The 18,443-nt window shown below is 42.6% G+C and overlaps 2 protein-coding genes across 4 annotated transcripts in view; both read left to right on the forward strand.

Moving 5' to 3' along the window:
* The first annotated feature begins 1,100 nt into the window (after positions 1-1,100).
* CRLS1 (cardiolipin synthase 1) lies at positions 1,101-7,743 on the forward strand. Of its 2 annotated transcripts, XR_013922006.1 has the most exons (8): positions 1,101-1,626; positions 2,091-2,228; positions 2,810-2,939; positions 3,404-3,489; positions 3,906-3,974; positions 4,300-4,391; positions 5,965-6,713; positions 7,558-7,743. XR_013922006.1 is itself a non-coding variant. In XM_080342303.1 (7 exons), the coding sequence occupies exons 1-7, from the start codon at positions 1,219-1,221 to the stop codon at positions 6,050-6,052; spliced, it is 1,011 nt and encodes a 336-aa protein (XP_080198429.1). In that variant the 5' UTR covers positions 1,101-1,218; the 3' UTR covers positions 6,053-7,743. The 2 variants fall into 2 exon arrangements, 1 of the variants encoding a protein (XP_080198429.1); XM_080342303.1 differs by having other exon boundaries at positions 5,965-7,743.
* A 167-nt stretch (positions 7,744-7,910) lies between these two features.
* COMMD1 (copper metabolism domain containing 1) overlaps positions 7,911-18,443 on the forward strand; it is a 77,776-nt gene continuing 67,243 nt past the window's right edge. For both annotated transcript variants that reach the window (XM_080342580.1, XM_080342579.1), the window contains exon 1: positions 7,911-8,115. In XM_080342580.1, the coding sequence (XP_080198706.1) occupies positions 7,927-8,115 (189 nt within the window). In that variant the 5' untranslated portion in view covers positions 7,911-7,926. The remainder of the gene's footprint in view (positions 8,116-18,443) is intronic.

The following is an 18,443-nucleotide window of genomic DNA, read 5'->3' on the forward strand; positions in this document are numbered from 1 at the left end:
TTAAACTTGGCCAACAGATAAATGCAGGGTTTGGGTTTTTCCCCATGTAGAAGAAATCTTCTCAGACTTGCACAGTATAACCAGGGCATCATGGGTAGAGGACAGATCTGGGGTTCTATGTCCTGCCTGAGGAGGTCCCTCTGAAAGGCCCTTGCTTCTGTATCAGCTGCAAACTTGCTGGTAGTGCAGCCTGTCCCAGCAGGTGCTTCTACTCCTGTCTTCACCCTCCCCATGTCTAAAAAAAAGAAATAACTACATTTAATTGTAATTAATCCACAATTGTTAATTATTTTTAATTATTAATTAATAAGTTAAACAACAATTAACAAGTAATTAATTAACAATATCATATGCTATCTCCAGATTCTTTCAAACAGCTGTGGAAGGCGTAGAGTGAAATATCCTACAAGCCAGTGGTTTTTGGTTGTTTGCTTTTTTTAAGAGCCTCTGTTTGCTTTGCCAGTTAATTGACTGCTGTAATTAAAATTGTTTGACTACTTGGGGGGTCAAACCACAGCTGCCTGATAAACTGGTGCCAGAAATATGAAAAATAAGTGTCTTGTAGTGCTGGAGGTGGGTAGGAGCAAGCCATGGAAGCAAACAAGTGACTGCACCTGGAAAAGTAAACTCCTCCTTGAGTCAAAGTAAATGTGGCTGAGGGAGGGCGAAGAGCAAGTACTACGAACAACAGACTACTCAGGTCCCCTAAGAAGTGGTAGTAGTAAAGCAACCCTTCACCGCTCTCCGTTAAGAGCTTGTAAGAGAACAGCTGCATCGACAAGCGCGGCCCCAGAAGCTGCCCCGCCGCGAGGAGCGGGGTGACCGCGGGCACCTCCTGCCATGCGCACGGCCGCCAGCGCCCGGGGACCACTGGGGGAGGGCCTCGCTCGGCAGGTAGGCCGGAAAGCGCAGTTTTTCCCGCTGTTTCTCCCCACAGGCAAGATTTATTTCTAATTCAGCCGCCGCGCCCCCCGCAGGTCGCAGCCTGCCGTAAAGCGCGCGGCCCAGCGGGGAGGGGGACTGCCGTCAAGCGCCGCAAAAAAGTCGCACGTCCCCCCCCCCCCTCGTCGCACACGCACACCCCGCGGCTCGTACCCTGTCCCCAAGCCCCTGCCAGTCCGTCGGGGCGGCGAATGGCGGTGGCGGTGGGACGCCGCTCGTTCCCGCGGGCAGGGCCGCGGCGCGCGTAGGGGCGGCGGGCAGGCGCCACCTCACATCATGCTGGCCGCCGCTTGGCTGGGCAGGGGTTTCTGGGGGCTCCTCGGCGGGGCGGGGCGGCGGCGGCCGGGCGGCGGCGCCAGGCCGCTGGCCAGCCGGCCCGAGGTGGCGGCGGCGGCGGCGGAGGGGGGCGGTGGCGGGGGAGCGGGCGGCCGCTGCCATGGTAACGGCGGCGTCTTCTGCCTGGCGGCGGCCGCGGGGGCTCTGGCGGGGCCGCGCGCGGCGCCCACCCTGCAGCAGCGCCCGCGGCTGCTGCGCGAGCACCAACGGCTGCTGCGCGCCCCCGCCACCGCCTGGCGCCTCCTCAGCGGCGAGGCCGGGCCGCGAAGGGCGGGGGGCGGCGGCGACGGGGCCGCGGCGCCGGAGCCCCCGCGGGAGCGCCGTGTGGTGGGGCGCTACGCCGAGCTGGTACGTGACCCGGGACGGGACGGGACGGGACGGGAGGGGGGTTGCGGGGAGGCAGCCGCTTTCTTCGTCGGTGCGGGGAGCTCGGCGGCCGCTTTCTTCGTCGGTGCGGGGAGCTCCCGGCCGCGCTCCTCAGGTGCCCGGGGCCAGGCCGGTGCAGCCCGGGGGGGCGCGCACGGTGTCCGTAACGCGCGGCCGGCGGGAAGCAGGTGTCACGTCCAATCTTTGAACCAGACAAAGGCTTTTTGGGTATCTCAGTGGCGGCCCGTTTTCCTTTTGAATGCTTGAGGTTACGTTTAGTAGCTAGAGGCCGTGTCCGTGTGTCTTGCGCAAACGGCGGGCTGTTTCCAAGAGCTTGGAAGGCTTTCTGCCTAGTTCAAATTAAAGTGTGGTTTTGTCTTGATTAATTCACCTGCCAAGTTAGGCTTTGCCTTCCTGACCTGAAGTTTTGCTTTCTTGCTTTACAGTATGAAAACCCCTGGACGATCCCAAATATACTGTCAATGGCAAGAATGGGTTTGGCACCAGTTTTAGGCTATTTGATCGTTGAAGAAAATTTTGACGTTGCGCTAGGTGTCTTTGTTTTGGCTGGTGTAACGGATTTGGTATGTTTACATCAGTTTGGAAATACTTGGGGGGTGGTGTGGGCTACAGTGATCCCATTAACCTGATGAAATTTAGACTTGAGTGTAGAATGGAAATGAATAAACAGATTAGGTTTTATATTAATTGTTTTCTGGAAACAGTATATACATCTTCTGCGACATTGTGAAGGGGGCTCATGTGTAACCCAAGTGGACTTAGTGCTGGTGGAGCGGAGGGGATATCAGGGTTCCCTGGTCAGTGCTTGTGCATCTTGTGGTGTGTGACCATATGCAGGTGTATGCAGTGCACCCATCATGACAGTAATTGTGTGAATTTTAGAGCATCAGTTACCTATTTTCTTTTTCTCTGTGTCTTTTTGTCTTTCTTTCTTATAACAAGAATTGAATATGTTCAGAGGTTTCCAAAGTTTGGAATGTAATGTGAAAAAAAGCATGATACAAATATCAGCTAAAGGTATCACAATTCATTTTAGTTAAGCTAGTTGTATTATATGATGTCATTCATGACATATCTTTGTAACAGCATGTATAAGCTATTCTTAGTTTTCTAACAGAGGAACACTGAAATTTGTTTTTCCCAGTTGGATGGATTTATCGCACGAAACTGGGCTAATCAGAAATCAGCTTTGGGAAGTGCTCTTGATCCTCTGGCTGATAAAATTCTCATCAGTGTGCTCTATGTAAGCCTAACTTGTGCAAATCTTATCCCAGGTGAGGAAATGCCATTACTTGCATGTACTATATAAGGTAAAAAAGCTAATTTTATGTATAATAATATTTCTTGTTATTCTGGCAGGAAGACTGTTTAGCTGGGAACTGTTCTTTGTCAGTTACCCTTTGCTGTTTGCTCCTATTAAAGACTTAAAAACCACTTCCCCCAGTAGGCCTTACGAAACACATGTACTGCCATAGACAAAACCAAAAAGTATATGCTGCCATTTTCAAATGTACTTTCTGTAAAGCAATAATAGTAGCTATATTAAAAAAATATCATAAACTGGATTGTTTTAGGACTTCAGATTAAACTCTTTTGGATGTTATGTTAAAAATCTTCAATCGTGCATAAAACTTGTTCAGAAGAATTTGGGAGTGGTGATTTCTTCTTATTTTATACTTTATTTACTTTTTAATCATGGATGTGATTTTCACTGGATCCTGTTGGCTTATTTTTTCAGTTTCACTTACTTCCATGATTATTCTGAGGGATGTAGCACTCATTGCTGCTGTTTTTTATATTCGATACAAAACTCTTTCTCCACCGGTAAGTGTATAGCATTGAACAAAATCGTATGAACATGTAATAATTTTATTTTGATTACGTCTTCTGTATTTTTGCATGTATAAAAAAGCAGTAGGCCTTTAACAAAATTGTAACCGAGAGATTTTCATCTTGAGACTTGATGGTTGCTCAAAACTTGCATGGATAGCCTAAGATGTAATGCTGTGCTTTTTCTTTTGCCAGGTAGTTTTGTAAGCAGAACATGATTTCATGAAACAGGTTTTATAAAGATGAGTCAGAGCTACTGATAACTTTTTTAATTTGTATGATGTCTAATAAATTGTATAAGAGCAGTATATTTTTTTAGTGCTACGATTGACACTTCTGTATCATGTGAAGAGGCGTATCAGATTGAAAATCCTAGAATTGCCTTTTTTTTCTCTTTTCTCCCCCAACAGAGGACACTCAGTAGGTATTTTAACCCATGTTATGCTACTGCCCAATTAAAACCAACATTCATTAGCAAGGTAAGAGTAGTAACTCATTACCAAGCATAACTCCTCAGTACTTGGGGTGGTGTGTAGTTTGGACAGAGGGGGCTGTTTATTAGTACTGCTGAGTGCTGTTTCAAAATAGTGCCAACTCGTTTGGAGGCAACTTAAATCCTGGAAGATTTCCAACTATACTCTGTCAGAGCACATCTTAATTTGGAGTCTGTAAGGTGCTTCATTAAAAGTTTCTAAATAAATTTTCTGTGTATAGACTAAAACCAGTGATAGAAAGTGTATATTGATAGTCCTTGCATAGTACATGTCTTTGTTTTGGTCACATTTCTTATTTTGCTTTTATCAGATGAATACTGCAGTTCAGCTAATTTTGGTGGCAGCTTCTTTAGCAGCTCCTGTTTTCAATTATGTGGACAGCATATATCTGCAGACATTATGGTAACTTATCTCTTCACTTTTTTTCAGATAATTTAATGTACTCCTAAAAAACTGCTAATTGAGATTAATTTAATTGTGTGGAACAAAAAAACTGTGCCTAGATGATGTAATAGGCCTATACAGCTGAATTTTTACATGTTTATTCTTAACTGACACATGAGCTAGATATTTTTTGGTACTTAATTTACTGTACAAGCAAAAAATAGTCAAGTGAAACTAGCTAGGATCCAGGAATAGCTAACAAAGAAGTCTTCAGAATAGACGTAGTGTACACAGGTGAAGGGTACACTTTTTAACAAAAGAGAGTGGGAAGAAAGACTGTATGGATCCTTTATCTACTCATGCTGTAAGTGGCCTTGAAAAAGCAATTTTGATATCTGTAAAAATAGACAAAGTACTTTGTTGTCTTTGCTTTATACTATATGTGCTATCTTGAAATCTAGGTTTTTGAAGCCTGTTTGAAAAGCACCTGAAGAAATCCTGTGATTCCTGCTAGACTATAGGAAGAAAGGGGAGGGACTGAATGAAAACAGGCATACAGGAGCATAACTCCTTAAATAATGGCTGTTCTTTCACTGCTGTCCTTGGACATCTGAACTGTATCTGAATCTGAAATGTAACTGAGGACAGTTGTTACAAGTGCAGTTATTTCTCCCGAGCAGTTAGGTAAGAGTTCAGAACAAAGAGGCTGAACAGCAGATGGCAGAATTACTTAATAACTTAGTTTTAAGTAGTGGAAAATCCAGTGATACTTGTATTTTAGAGTACAAAAAACCGCAAACCCCAAGCTTTTAAGGAACAAGGTACTTTGATCTTAACAGCTAATGTGGTTTTTCAACCTGTTGGAAAGCCAAATCTGGAACTGCACCTGTGACAGACACCTTGCTGCTTGTATGGGGCTTTATGAGAGAGATACCATATTGTGAGTCATGGAGAAATGCTGTGTGTAACTTGTCAGGCTCCTCTATAACACTCTCAAAAATTACCTGGATGAGTCTGGCAGTGTGTCTGGGGAGGACAGCTGTAATGGAGGGGCTGGATTGTAGCTTTGACTCACACCTGAGTGGTGTTTGACACAGAGGAGTGCTGCAGATTTAGAAATATATATAGTTATTACCCAGCTTCTGGGACAGGAACAAAAGAGGCTGAAGCCAAAACTTGTGCTTTAGCTTTGGAACTTGATAAAATCATAAGTTCAAGTTCTGTGTGATTTGAATGCTCCCCTTTGATCCTACTAAGGGATAGTTTACCAGATGAGTCAGTTCTCAAGCTGGTCAAAATCATGTAGGCTACAAGTTCTGAATCTCTTGTCTTCCCTTCTCTAAAACAAGTGTTTTTATGGTAAAACTTTGGCCTAGTACGCAATTAAACAGAAGTGTGCAACTGAGCACTAGTTGGCAGTTCCTTTGTTTATCTAATCCTCCGCTTAGCACTGAGTTTCAGCATATGAACTGTAAACTGCATTTCTGTAGGGCATAGTCTGTATACTGAAAATAGAGAAAATGCCTAAAAATAACACTTCTAATTATAGTACGTGGACTCAAATGACTTACAGGAACTATTTTCCCCAAAGGTGCGTCACAGCTTTCACAACGGTAACATCTGCATACAGCTATTACCACTATGGCCAAAAAACAGTTCAGGTGATAAATAACAAATGAAGTATTCCTGAAAGAGCTGGGTCTTGGCAGCACGGTGTGCTGTGCTGCTGAAGATGGTTGTAGTGTGGCTGAGCTTTGGATCAAGACTGTCTTTTTCTGCTTAAACCATGGCATCACAATGAAGTTTGAACACATATTGTGTATAGAGACTTTTCAATGTATTTTTAATTTGTTTAAAAATAATGTTGTTTACAAAAAAGAAATAAATAATCTTAAAGACACAGGTTACTGGTTGCTGCCATGTGCATCCCGAATAATTTCATACTATTTTTGAAGTCAAAATATGCACTTTTCACCAGCACTTTGTTTTCCATCTTCACGCAAGGCAGTGAATAGGCTGAGATCTGAGAAGAAAAAGCAATTATAAGAACAAATTTGTCTTTGTACCTCAACCTAAGTCAGTAAACCAGCATTGCTCATTAGGACGTAATGACATCCTTCAGAAGAAGAAAAGCATGCCATGGAGGAACAGTATCTTCAGAAATTTAAAGTGGAGTGATAGAATTTTTACTTCATATTCAGTGGTGATATGGATAAGCCATGAAGAGTTGTTACCCTGCTCCTTTTTAAATATGAGCAACAGTGAACTGTATTCATCAGAGAAGAGTTTTGAGTCCCGGAAGGGTCAGCTGTGACGTGAAGAGTCTGTACCCAAATTCCAGTAAGTTTCTCATACTATGAATTCATATCTAGTGATAGAGAGAAACTCCTGTATCTCCAGGTTCCTTAGAGCTTCTACAGATGCTGTTTAATCTATGTATCATGGGAGGAAAAGGACATCTTAAATATTGCCCAAATCAATGAAGAATGGAAGAAACTTTTAGATGCCCGTACTGTTAATTCTCCCTTAACCTCTAACTTCAGGAGATATTGGCTGATCCCTGTCAGACAAGGATGACTCGCATGTGTTCTTTGCCTGTTCTGTACTTACAACAAGCTGCAGAATAAAGCACTAGGCAGAACAGATCATGTTGATCATAAACTCATGTTTTCTCTTTTTGAGCAACATGTGATTTCTTGTATGTCATAAAAAAGTGCAACTATGAAGGGCTTAAATAATTGAAATCAGGTGGTATATGATACTACTATTATTGGCAGGAGAAAATTTGCTGCAGACATCTCTTGAGAGCACAGTCTCTTTTGTGGCTGCATATGCTTGTATATGCAAAGCACTTTAATATTTTTTTAATATTTAAACTTGTATAGAATGGTGCACAGAGAAAACACTTGTTTTTTATTAGTACCTGTTTCATAACTGTCCTTATTTTTGTGGTCTATGCTGTGTCTTAGAAAGGACAGAGAGCAAAGCCTGTGGGAGCTTCCTTAAGACATCTGAGTATTTAGTAAAATCAGATACTTGTCTTGAAGAAACAGTTCAGAAAGCAGAGCTTTATTGTACCCAGTCAGGTCATTCCTGTTTGGTTCAAGTTGATGGGATTGGGTTTGGGGATTTTTCTTGTGTGTGATTGGTGTGGGGGTTTTGTGTTGTTCTTTTTTTTAATCAGAAATGCCTTTGAAACATCGCATGAAATTGACCGGGAATGGAACAACACCAATCGGTGAAGGCTCCTTGGTGTGTGTCATTACACTTGTCATTACTTGTGTTAATAAGTTAATTGTTAATTACTCTGTGGTATGTGCCTAAATGTTTGTGTTAAATAAAATTCGTCCGAGTGGTAGAGCCACTGCTTTTTCCACGTACGTGTTTGGTGCCTGATAGTTACGCATCGCTTGCTCGGAGAACGATCCATCCCACCCCCGGTATACTCTGAGAACGCTCGGTGCTCCCGCTCCGGGGCGGTCTGTCCCTACGCGGCCGCGGTACTCGTTGCCCCGGGCGGGGCGGGGCCGGCGGTGGCTCCGCCCTCTCCAGGATGGCGGCGCCGGAGCAGCCGCCGCCCGAGGGATCGAAGCCGCTGAGCGGGCTCCTCGGCGGCATCGCCCAGGCCGCCTACTACGGCAACGCCGACATCACGGAGGAGCTGCTGCGCGGGCAGCTCTACCCCGAGGCGGCGCCCGAGGAGTTCCGTGGCCTGCGCGCCAAGATGGGCGGCCTTCTGCAGGTAACGGCCCGGACGGGACGGGGCTCTGGAGCGGGAAGCGGCTCAGCTGTGGGGGCCCTGACATGGGGTTAAAGCCATTTCATCGGCCTCCCCACTTCAGCGTGTCTGGTGTCCAGACACGGACGAGCGCCTTCCTCCCCGGGGGGGCCTGGCGGCTGCGGGGGCTGCTGTGGGGCTGGAACCGGCTGCTCTCAGCGAGGGGTTGAGCTGTGCCTGGCGCTTCTGGAGCGTGTTGGGGAGGCTGAAAGCGGCTCGGCTCGCCGGTGGCTTCCCCCTCAGCGGGCACAGCTGGGGAACGGGCGGCTCGGTGCGGGGCCGGGCCCTGGTCGGGCTCTCTGTTCGCGACTTCTCAGAAGCGGGAGCCCGGACACTGTGAAGGGCAAAGCGCGACTCTGGGCGCTTATGCTCCTGGAAATAAGCACCGCTACTTGAGAACTTTCTAAGAAGAGCTACTATTCGAAATACAGATTTTTTAAAGGAAAACTGTATTTTGGGAAAAGTATCATCAACTGTGAAGCAAGCTATTTTAAAGAGCAGACAGATTTTACTTTACGGGTCAGAGAGGAGGAGGTATTTTTCTCCTGAATAGGTTTCCCCCCACGTTCAGAGGGAAGCGCGTAGTTTGCCGCAGCTCCCAGTGGCACAGGAGCCTCCCGGTGCGGAACACTTGGCTGGCGGCCGCCTCCTGCTGGGCAGATCCGCCACCGCTTCGCAGGGCTTACACACTTGGTGATTGTTCAGTACACTCGTGTGAGGAAAATACAACAAAATACGTTAGCGCGGCTTTGGCTGGATAAATTTTCATGCCTGAACTCATGCTGTATTTAGCAGTGAGCTTTTTATGTTGTCTTTTTCTAAAATGTCCTTTTCTACGTACAAGTAAAGCTGCAATGTGTTTGCTTGCTGTGCTTTCCGTGTCACTACAGCACTGTATGCTGTTTGTATTGCTGAAGATCATTAATCTGATTTTTAAAACAACATGTTTTAAACTACAGTCCTCTGAAGAATCCTTGAGATTACCTTGTCTTGGTCTGTATGGTGAAAAAAAAAGTCAGAAACTTGAAAAGGAGTTGTCTTTTCTTGCTTCTATGTGTGTTCTTATTTGTTACAAGGCCAAAAATAAGTTTGTGCTTTCAAAAAGAAAAATGACTGTAAAATGTCTTTTTCCTTTTTAAATTTTTTTCCCTATATTGCTGGTTTTGTATCAGGAGTCAGTATGTTAGTGCAAACATGCGTGTTAGCAGATAAACAGTTAACTGCTGCTTTAAATCCTGATGGTGCAGCAGTAGTGACTGAATCATTACACACAATGTCACTGGATTCAGCAGAAAATGCAGCTCGGTCTCCCGTAATGACACTGTGCTCACAGCACTGTTAGCAGCAGCATCAGGTAAGGAACTGCACATGGTAAATATATCACTTTGATAATTATTTATGGTCATTCATGCCTGAAGAAAACCGCCTTGGTGGGCAGAGTGGTCAGGTCTGCCACATGTTCTGCAAGATGCCAGTTGGGAAGTATGTTATTGCCAAAATTGGGAGTCTTGCCCCTTTTGGCCCATCTGTCACTTCTTACCTTTTGACAACTACAGCACTTTCTGGACCACTCTGTGAGCTGACAGTTTTCTGTTGGATTATTGAATAACTCAAAGGGAGGAAGAAAAAGAGAATTATTTTGAAGTTCCTGAGTTTCAGTTATTTAATGAAAAGATGTGGTGGGCATCAGAGATGATTAAAGGGGACAGTTGGTACTGCGTAGCCAGGAGTGAAGGGGAGCAGGAGGCGAGATGTGCTTTTCAGAAGTAGCAAGCTATTTTGCTGGCATCCTGAAGTAAACTGAAATCCATGGCTGTTGATACACTGAGCACTGAACTAGACTTTCTCAGATTTGGGCACGCTGCCTGTTCTTTGCTCTGTCTCATGGGGTGATGGTGACCGCGCATTGCCAGAGCTCAGCAACCAAACCCTGTCAGGATCAGCATCTGAATCCATGGCAAAAGGCCAAGAAATTTTGAGTTCTACCTGTCAGTTACACTGAAAAAAAAGATGTCTTTCTGCTGTATCATTTTCTTTTAGAAAACTAAACTAAGAGTCCATACATTCTTCCCCCCATCCTTGTGTATTGTGGCTGATATTTCAGCAATTCGTGTTCGATTCTTGAGTTGCTTTTCAGTTTTACTTTAAAAGTTAGTTTCCTCTCTAAATCTGCCTAAGCCAAATTTTACTCTGCTATTCTGTTCTCCCCTAATCTGATAGTAATTTTTCAGACCTCATGGTTATATCTTTATTTTTTTCTCACCTGTTTTTCTTGGTGCTTTTGTCTTACCTCAGAGATATGGCAGATAACAAAAGAAGCACAAGTAGTATTTTTCTATTTATTTCACTGGAGTATAGTAACTTTAGATACATGGTAACTTCATATGAATAATCTCCAAACTCTGTATAGGCTTTGTTTTTCTGTTTGCAGAAATGGGCGGCTCTTTAGCCATCACTGAAACGTGACAGCTGCTGAGCCACTATGATGTGTTTGAGGCCAGAAGAAAAGACATTGCCATGACCAGAGGAAATAGCGAGAGACGCTTAGGTAGGCAAATGTAGTTGACAGACTTAGAATTTTATGAGGACGCTGGCATTCATTTTCTGCGTTTATGGAGGATTCATTGTTTCTTTAATGATCAAGTTCAGATGATGACCTGAAAACCCTGGAATGAATATTACCAGCTCCATCATAAAGACCATTTCTTGCAGGACTGAAGACTCCCTGGTCTTGTCTGTGTTCTGTTTGGGTTTTGTCTTTTTTTCTTTCTCTTCGGAAGACAACTCCTATTCAAGAATTGTTGAGATGTCATGTTCTGGACATAAAGTTAATTCAGCCCCTAGAAAAACACAGATAATTAAAATTGTTGCATATTTAGCCATTGTTAGACATATAGCTTAGGAGGATGGCAATGTTTTGGGAAGAAGATATCATATTCCCTATGTGCTGCTTTAAGAACCAAAACTGGTAACACCTGTGGTCTTGGAGGTCATGCCTTCCAGCATAGAACAGCATCTTGCTGTTACCAGTTGTGTCTCATGGTCTTCGTGGCCACCACTAAGTTGAAGTTTTGAGCTAAGCAATACACAAACTCCTTTGTACAGACACTACTTCATGTCGCATATGCATGGATTTTTGGGCTGCTTATTTCTAGTGGGTGGCTTGAAGTAACACCTAAGTCCTGTGGATGCTTTCAGGATCTCTGTTCTAGAGCATCCTAAAAAATCCCTTGGTTTTCTGGTCATTTTGAGGGCCCACTCTCTCTCATACCTCCCAATATGAGGGGAGAAAGGCTGATTTTTAGGGTTGTGCTTTGAAGTAGGGAGGCTTAAAATTTTGCCTCTTCTTCCATCTACCTAGTGGGGAAAACCCATTGTCCTAGTTATTATTTGAGATACCTCCTTTTCGGTTCTTACAGCTAATGAGCAAATCTCTGCTTCTTGCATAAACTGACTCATCTGACGCCACTGCACAGACATGGTGTGAGCTGTTTCCTTTTGTTTGAACAAGGTGGCGGAGCAAGGGTGATGGGAAAGTCATCTTGGCCCTGCAAGTTGCTTAACTAAATGCTCAAGCAGCTGAGAACCGCAAAACATATTTGCACGCTGCAGAAAGTTGCCTGGAACACTTTTAGTATCTCTGTGAATTTAAATATGGAAGGGGGGAGGGCTGTTGTTGTTGTTGTTGTTGTTGTTGGGGTTTTTGTGTGTTGTATTTGCTGATAATGGCAAACTTCAAAAGTGTTCCTCTGTGCTTACAACAGCTTAGTCTTTCAGCACGTCTTGGATACTGGTGTCTCCCCAACACCTGAAGGAGCAAGCTCCACTTGAAGATCTGTGTTGTCCCTTCCTTGTCTATTGTCACATGAATTTCTGAGCAAGGTTTTTCCAGTCTTGATATTTAATTTATTGTGAGAGGTCTGCATTATTAAAATGTTAACAGTAATGTTTGTGTTATCTTTTTTGTAGTTTTGTTTTTTCCTTTCTCCTCTGGGTGGTGGCGGAAGGGGAGCAAAGAGCAGAATAGCAACAGAAAGTCAGAGTTCTTATTTGTGCAGCCATTTCCCTTGTGTGCAGTAATCTGCACATGAAGTTCAGAAGAAAACAGGTAACTGTTATTTCTCCATTGATGATAATACCTAATAGCACAAAATACGTTCTTTTGGAAAGTGGACATACAGTTTATTTTCAAATACCTCATTTAGATGCCCAGGTCCTTTGTATGGTAAATATGGAAAAGACCGGATGTCTTATACTGTCTTCTGTTGACTTTATAGGTAATGTAAGCACCTAGATTGGATGAGATGAGTTATACCTCATTCTTGTCCCTAGAGGCTTTTTTTTTTGTTAATCTGACACCCATCTTCTTGATGGTTAGAAGCAGAGAGATTTATTGCTCTTGTGACTACAGCAGTTAATGCTGTAGTACTTCATGTCTTTGAAGTAGTAATCATAGCTCTGTACCGTAAATCAGCCACTTTCTTATATTAGAACTGAGTATAGATAAGGTGAAGGACTTTCCTATACCATCCTGCATTCCATCTGTGCAAAGCATGGCACCTGTGAAAAGTATGGAGATGAAAAAGGGCCACAAAAGTGTTTCCTTGTCATCGTTTATTGTAGGGCGACAATAAACTATGGCAGATGCTCTCTGTTAACCCCTGGCCCTCCCCACTAAGTGAAGGGAATGGGAGGAGAAGGGAGAGAGGCTTAAAAGTTGGGAAATTAAAAATGCTTTACTAATAATACTGATAATGAGAGAAATAACGCAAAATACACAAAACCAATATTGAATTTCCCGCAGCAGAGGGAGTGTTGCTCCAGCAGGGCAGGCATCTGGAAATCCTGGGCTGGACTCTGCAGTAAACTGGAACTGGATTCAGGGATGTATGGACTGGAACCAGGCCCATGATCGCAGGGGGACAGGCAGGGACAAGGCCTTCATGATCTCCCAGTTTTAGAAGGTTTATGACATAGATGGCATGGAATACCTGGTTGGTCAGTTTTGGTCACCTGTTATGTCTGCCCCTCCCTCCAAGTACACCCCTCTCACTTACGGGATGTACAAAACTTATCAGTGACCTTGGCTGCCGTAGCATTAAGGATAAACCTGGGCCTTTTCTGGTTATCATTCCTACTGTTAGCAGCTCTGGAACAAACAGTGTCTGGAAAACATGCAGCCAACTAACTTCAGAAAAATGCAGTTACTTAGAGGGACTTAGCTGAAAGGAAAATTCACTAAAAGAGAATTGGTTTTGTTTTAAACAAAACCAGGACAAAAATATTTACTGCAGCAATAAGCATTCAATTCCCACCCCCCCTCCCCTGGTTTGTGTAGAGCATAGTTCTGGTTTTGTATTTATAAAAGGTGTCATGATGATGTACTTCTTAGAGCTGTTTCCTTTCCTGCCCCTAGATCTTCTGAATGTGCGTGGATCTGAACCTGACCTCTTTCTAAAATGCCAAATTTATTTTGTAGAGAAATCACGTTATTTTATTACATTAACTTCTTTTTTTTTTTTTTTTTTTTTAAATCTCATTTCTTTTCTTGTGTTGGAATATCCTGGAAGGCAGAACAAAGCCCTTGGAAGGCTGGCCCTGGGGAGCTGTAGCTTTTCAATGTTCTTCTATCAATTGGTTTTTTTACCCTCTGCTTTCATGCTTCCCAGTATCCTATCCTGTAAGGTTGCAAAACATTGAGAAACTGTGGTGATCAGCTTTTGCAAATTCTCTCCCATGGTTTATTTTTTTGTTTTCAAAGACTTGTTCATTCTGATCAAAATATTATATTTGCGTCTTCATTACATAAGTTTAATTTACTGTATTCCACTGGTTATAAGTTACTTTACATCTGGAGTAATTCCACTCCTTTCCTTTTGGTGGCAGTAGGCTGTTGGATTTATTGAATGTGATCATCTGCTGCAGTACTGGAAGTGTTCTGGTTTGCTCTTCTGCTGCAGAACAAACTGTATGTTGGCTGAATGACAATAAAAATTTCAGCTTGAGGAGTCTAAATATTTTATTGTATTTGATTCATAAGTGTTTATTTTCACAAATACTGAGGGTGTCACCATCTGTAATAAATATACTGGTATGTTATTGGTAAAATATTAATCAGACTGTACTTAAGTGATGTGTGAGAACCTAGAGCTCGATATCCACCATATATGATGTATCAAAACTCTATATATACACTTCACAACATTCACTAGCCCTCTCCCATCTATTATTTTCAGTAGAAATCATGCTGATATTTCTACCACATTTTCTAATGACTGTCATGTTTCATTTTGCTGTTGCTCAGCCAAGAGGCTAATTGTACCATTGCTATTTGGCTTTGCTGTGCCACTAGCATGCACAATGTATGTGTGTCCCATCTTGAAGCTGTTTCTATATTGTGAAATGCCCAACTGTTTCTAGTGATTACTTTTCTTCATGCCTTCAGAGGACATCTGTTGAATAAGAAAGCTTTTGATTAAAATCTGGCCTAAAGGCTGTGGGGGAAAAACTGTGCCACTGGTGGGTACAATCGCTTGGTGTGTAAAATGCTCTAGAGTCTTTGGAGGCTGATCAGTGCTGTTGTCATGTGTGGTCCCTAAAGGCTCGCTTTCCTGCTGGGGACCACAGTTCTTTCCCTGTGAAATTGCTGTTGTTACCTAGAGAGGAGGTCCCAAAGCGTTACTGCCTCTGCAGAGAAGGGAATATTTGGTCTTCACAGAAGGGATCTGCCCTTAGATGAAAAGTCAGCACAGAAGAACAGCTGTAGGCCTCACTCAGTTCTGGAGCATAAAGGCCTCTTCTTCAGCAGGATTTCTGTTGACAGCCACTGGTGGGAAATGAAAAACTTCTTGTGTTTTCTAATAAGGGAAGAGAGTTGTCATTCTTCTCTCTCCCCAGATACCTTGTGATTCCTCAAGTATGTGGGCTGAGTCATGAACTCTCAAGTGCTTTGCAGTTGTCCAAGCTTCTGCAAGACTGAGAGGCAAAACAGCTTAAATCGGAAGACTGAGATTAAATCATTTGGGAAGAGTTAATAGGAGAGACTGCTTGCTTTCTGCTGTTTTGGAATTGCAACTGTGCCTGCATCTACCAACTAAAAAGCTAACTCAGTAAACATATTCATTCTCAATTCATGTAAAAGGAAACAAGTTGCTTGTAAAGCATTAAAAAGTACTGTGTCCATATGAGGTGCTTTCTAACCTAATATACGTCCTGCATAGTGTTACACCTTTTACTCCAGCAAATGTGCTTGTTATGATTAATTGCATTTGTTATTGGGCTAAGCAGAAATATACTGACAGTAACTTTGCACAGAATTTTGGGAGGGAGGGAATGTCTACGGTGTTATGATTAGACCTACATGAGAAAATTATTATCTCAATTGATGTTTGTGTGGAACAACTAAATAACAATCCTAATCCGTTTTGTTTTGGTTTTTTTTAAATTTACTGAAGCACCACTATTATATAGCTCACTAATATGAACATAGCTCAGTTGTCACCTCTGCAGTGTCTGGTTTTGCAGCCTATGTTTTCTCTTCTCAGTATGTAAAACCTACAGTTCCTGATTATTTTTTTTCACTATTTCAGTGTCATCTTAGGGGGACATAAAATTGCATGTTTACTTGAAGTAGCATCTGCTGTATCGCAGTGATGCAAATATTCATGGATACTGCCCCAAAGCATTCTTATTAGTGCCTGCAATATGAGTTATTTTAGATTTTAGGTATGCATATCTGCAGGCAGTTCAAATAAGGACTGGTGCAGCTGGCAGCTGTAGAAGTAGCATAAAATGGAGGGGGAAAATTCTTCAGAAGAATGAATTGGAGAGGAAGGTTGGCTGCAAGATGTTACATAGTGGAAGAACATTGACAGGAGTGGTTAGATCAGTGCTTCTCTGCCTAGAGCACCAATTTACTGCTTGTGTGTGTCAGCTAGAAAAAACAATGTACTTGCATCGTTTTGGATTTTTAAAATACTCATTCTTTTGACATTTCTCCAGTTGCAAAACTTGGTGTGTGTATTAAGGCCTTTCGTTTTTGAAGTATGGTTTTCATTTTAATTATTGTAGAGATGTGTTGAAGGCAGTGGTTTTGCTGGTAGCTGTGGGATGTGGATATGATGATATTCTGCACTGTGAGCAGACCTATACGAGTTGGACTCTCTTTTGAATACCATGGTATGAGCAAGGCTTCCCACCCACACATCTGCATTACAAACCTCATAGCATTCCTACTACTGGGTGGCTACGAGTGCAACTCCTGTAGGTGGGTAGAAACAGGAGGGCTCCCTCTGTTATAATGTAGTTCATTTAATAAGTAGCATTTTCCGTAACTCGAACATGACACTGAGGTGAAAGGTTATTACCTAACAAGGCCAATCCAAGACTTACTTCATCTGAGACTGTAAAGTGTCGATATGCCATAACTGTGCCACTTCAGGGAAAACGGCTTACCTTACATTTAATGGTTTACCTGACCTTTTGTGTCTTTTTTGTTCTATGTTCTTATCTATGGAAAAGTGGTAAATCAAAAGAAGTTCTGCGTCATTGATGTGTAATAGGTGTGGTAAACCCTGTATTGCCCAAATGAGAAGCAAGTCTTTCTCTCTCAATCTGTGTTTTTGCTCAGAGTGTTGATTATATCTTTGCAAGTAGAGATCTAGTTGCTTTGTCTCAGCTGGCAAAGTGGAGGCTGCCCTATGACTAGAGCAGGAAGGTCAGTTACAGCTCTCCATGTTTATGATGACTCTGCATTACATCTACCTTTTATAATGCCCTGCTGAAAATCTGCTAATTGTGTGTTAATGGACTTCCGGAAGAGTGCTGCTAAGAAAGTTGGGTTCCCTGGTGGTTGCAGTGCTTCATATCCTGTTGATGTCCCTTTTCCCATCCAAATGTATGGTTCAGTTTGTTGAATTTGTAGAACTTCTGCCACTAAGTAGTATTTTCATCATTAATAACACCAGCAAGTTTTGGATGCAGTCTTTATCTCTCAAAAGAACAACCCCACGCATGTATGATTAGCATAAGTTACATATATATATGTGTGGTTAACATATGTTGTGTATATATATTTTTGGGTATGCACTTACAAGCACATGCACAGAAAGGCAAGTATTTTGATTGTGCTGAAATTCATTAGTCCAGTCTGATCCCTGCAGTGTTTCCCTTGACCTTAATAAGAGTTTACTCTGACTGAAGATTGATTTGAAGTTCATTACTACAAATTAAATGCTTCTACTATACTTAATTAGTGTTCATCAAACACATGCTGTATGGTTTATATTTGAAAAGGGAAAAAGACTCCCTTAGGCTTCACATGTATTTTCATTCCTTTATTTCAGTAGCACTAATGCTCCATTCTCTGTTTCCCAAAGTGGGAGGGAAATGGTGAAGATGGTAATGAGGTTCAGTGCCATCATCTCAGCACTGGTGATTTTCTGGACTAGTGTCTTTACTTTTTAAATGTGGCCCATGAAAAGGGGAGAACTTGAGTTGTCCTCCTTCATGCACCAAACTGAAGAAGAAACTAAAAGGAAAGGAGAATCTGTACACTGAAATGATGTTCTTTATCAGAATACTTTTTAAATTGTGTTTGTTACAACTGGTGTGAAGAAAGATTAACCTTTGCTTGCTCCAGGAGGGTACTGATGTTGGCAATTGAGTGAAAATTCTTATTCTGGTCTTGCTGGTCTTGTGAGGCTGCCACACAGCTGAGCAGATAATAGACTTTTTATTATTTTATCTTCCCCCCTTCCCCAAATATACTTTTTTTTTTTTTTTTTTTAAATTGCAAATAAAGATATATCTTATCAGGAAAAAAGACTAGTCAATGGATTCTTTACATTGGGGGGAGCATAATCTACTCTGCTAACCTACACATCCTCATTTCACAGAACGTTCAGAACAAGAAGAAAGCAACAGAAATAACTGTTAGTGCATTGAATAACTAATACCTTGTCAAAGATGCAGAGCTGCGTTGTTCACTTGAGCCACTGAAGGTCACACCTAGCGTATGAAAGGGAAATTTGGATGATACAAGTCAGTGTTTTTACTAGTTGAACATCTGAAATATCCCATTGCCTGTAGCTCTTGGCAGCTACAGTCTTGGTATGATGTACATTAGTTTTTCTACTGTACTGATTTGTAGCAACTGGATGCAGTATGTCCAACAGCTTGTTTAAAAAAAAAAAAAAAAAGACTGACAATACCAAAAAAGTTAGAGTGGCAAAAATGCTGTATGGCTAGATTTATTCCATTTTGCAGTTTGTACTTTCTGGAGCCTTGAACTC

This window comes from Nesoenas mayeri (genome assembly GCF_963082525.1).
Source record: "Nesoenas mayeri genome assembly, chromosome: 3".
Taxonomy (NCBI): domain Eukaryota; kingdom Metazoa; phylum Chordata; class Aves; order Columbiformes; family Columbidae; genus Nesoenas; species Nesoenas mayeri.

What these genes read in the sequence shown, in the direction of transcription:
- CRLS1 (XM_080342303.1), top strand. Translation starts at nt 1,219, where the DNA reads ATGCTGGCCGCCGCTTGGCTGGGCAGGGGTTTCTGGGGGCTCCTCGGC. An exon ending in TGGCTGGTGTAACGGATTTG is followed by an intron (nt 2,229 to 2,809) that starts GTATGTTTACAT and finishes TGTTTTTCCCAG; the next exon opens with TTGGATGGATTTATCGCACG. An exon ending in ACAAAACTCTTTCTCCACCG is followed by an intron (nt 3,490 to 3,905) that starts GTAAGTGTATAG and finishes CTCCCCCAACAG; the next exon opens with AGGACACTCAGTAGGTATTT.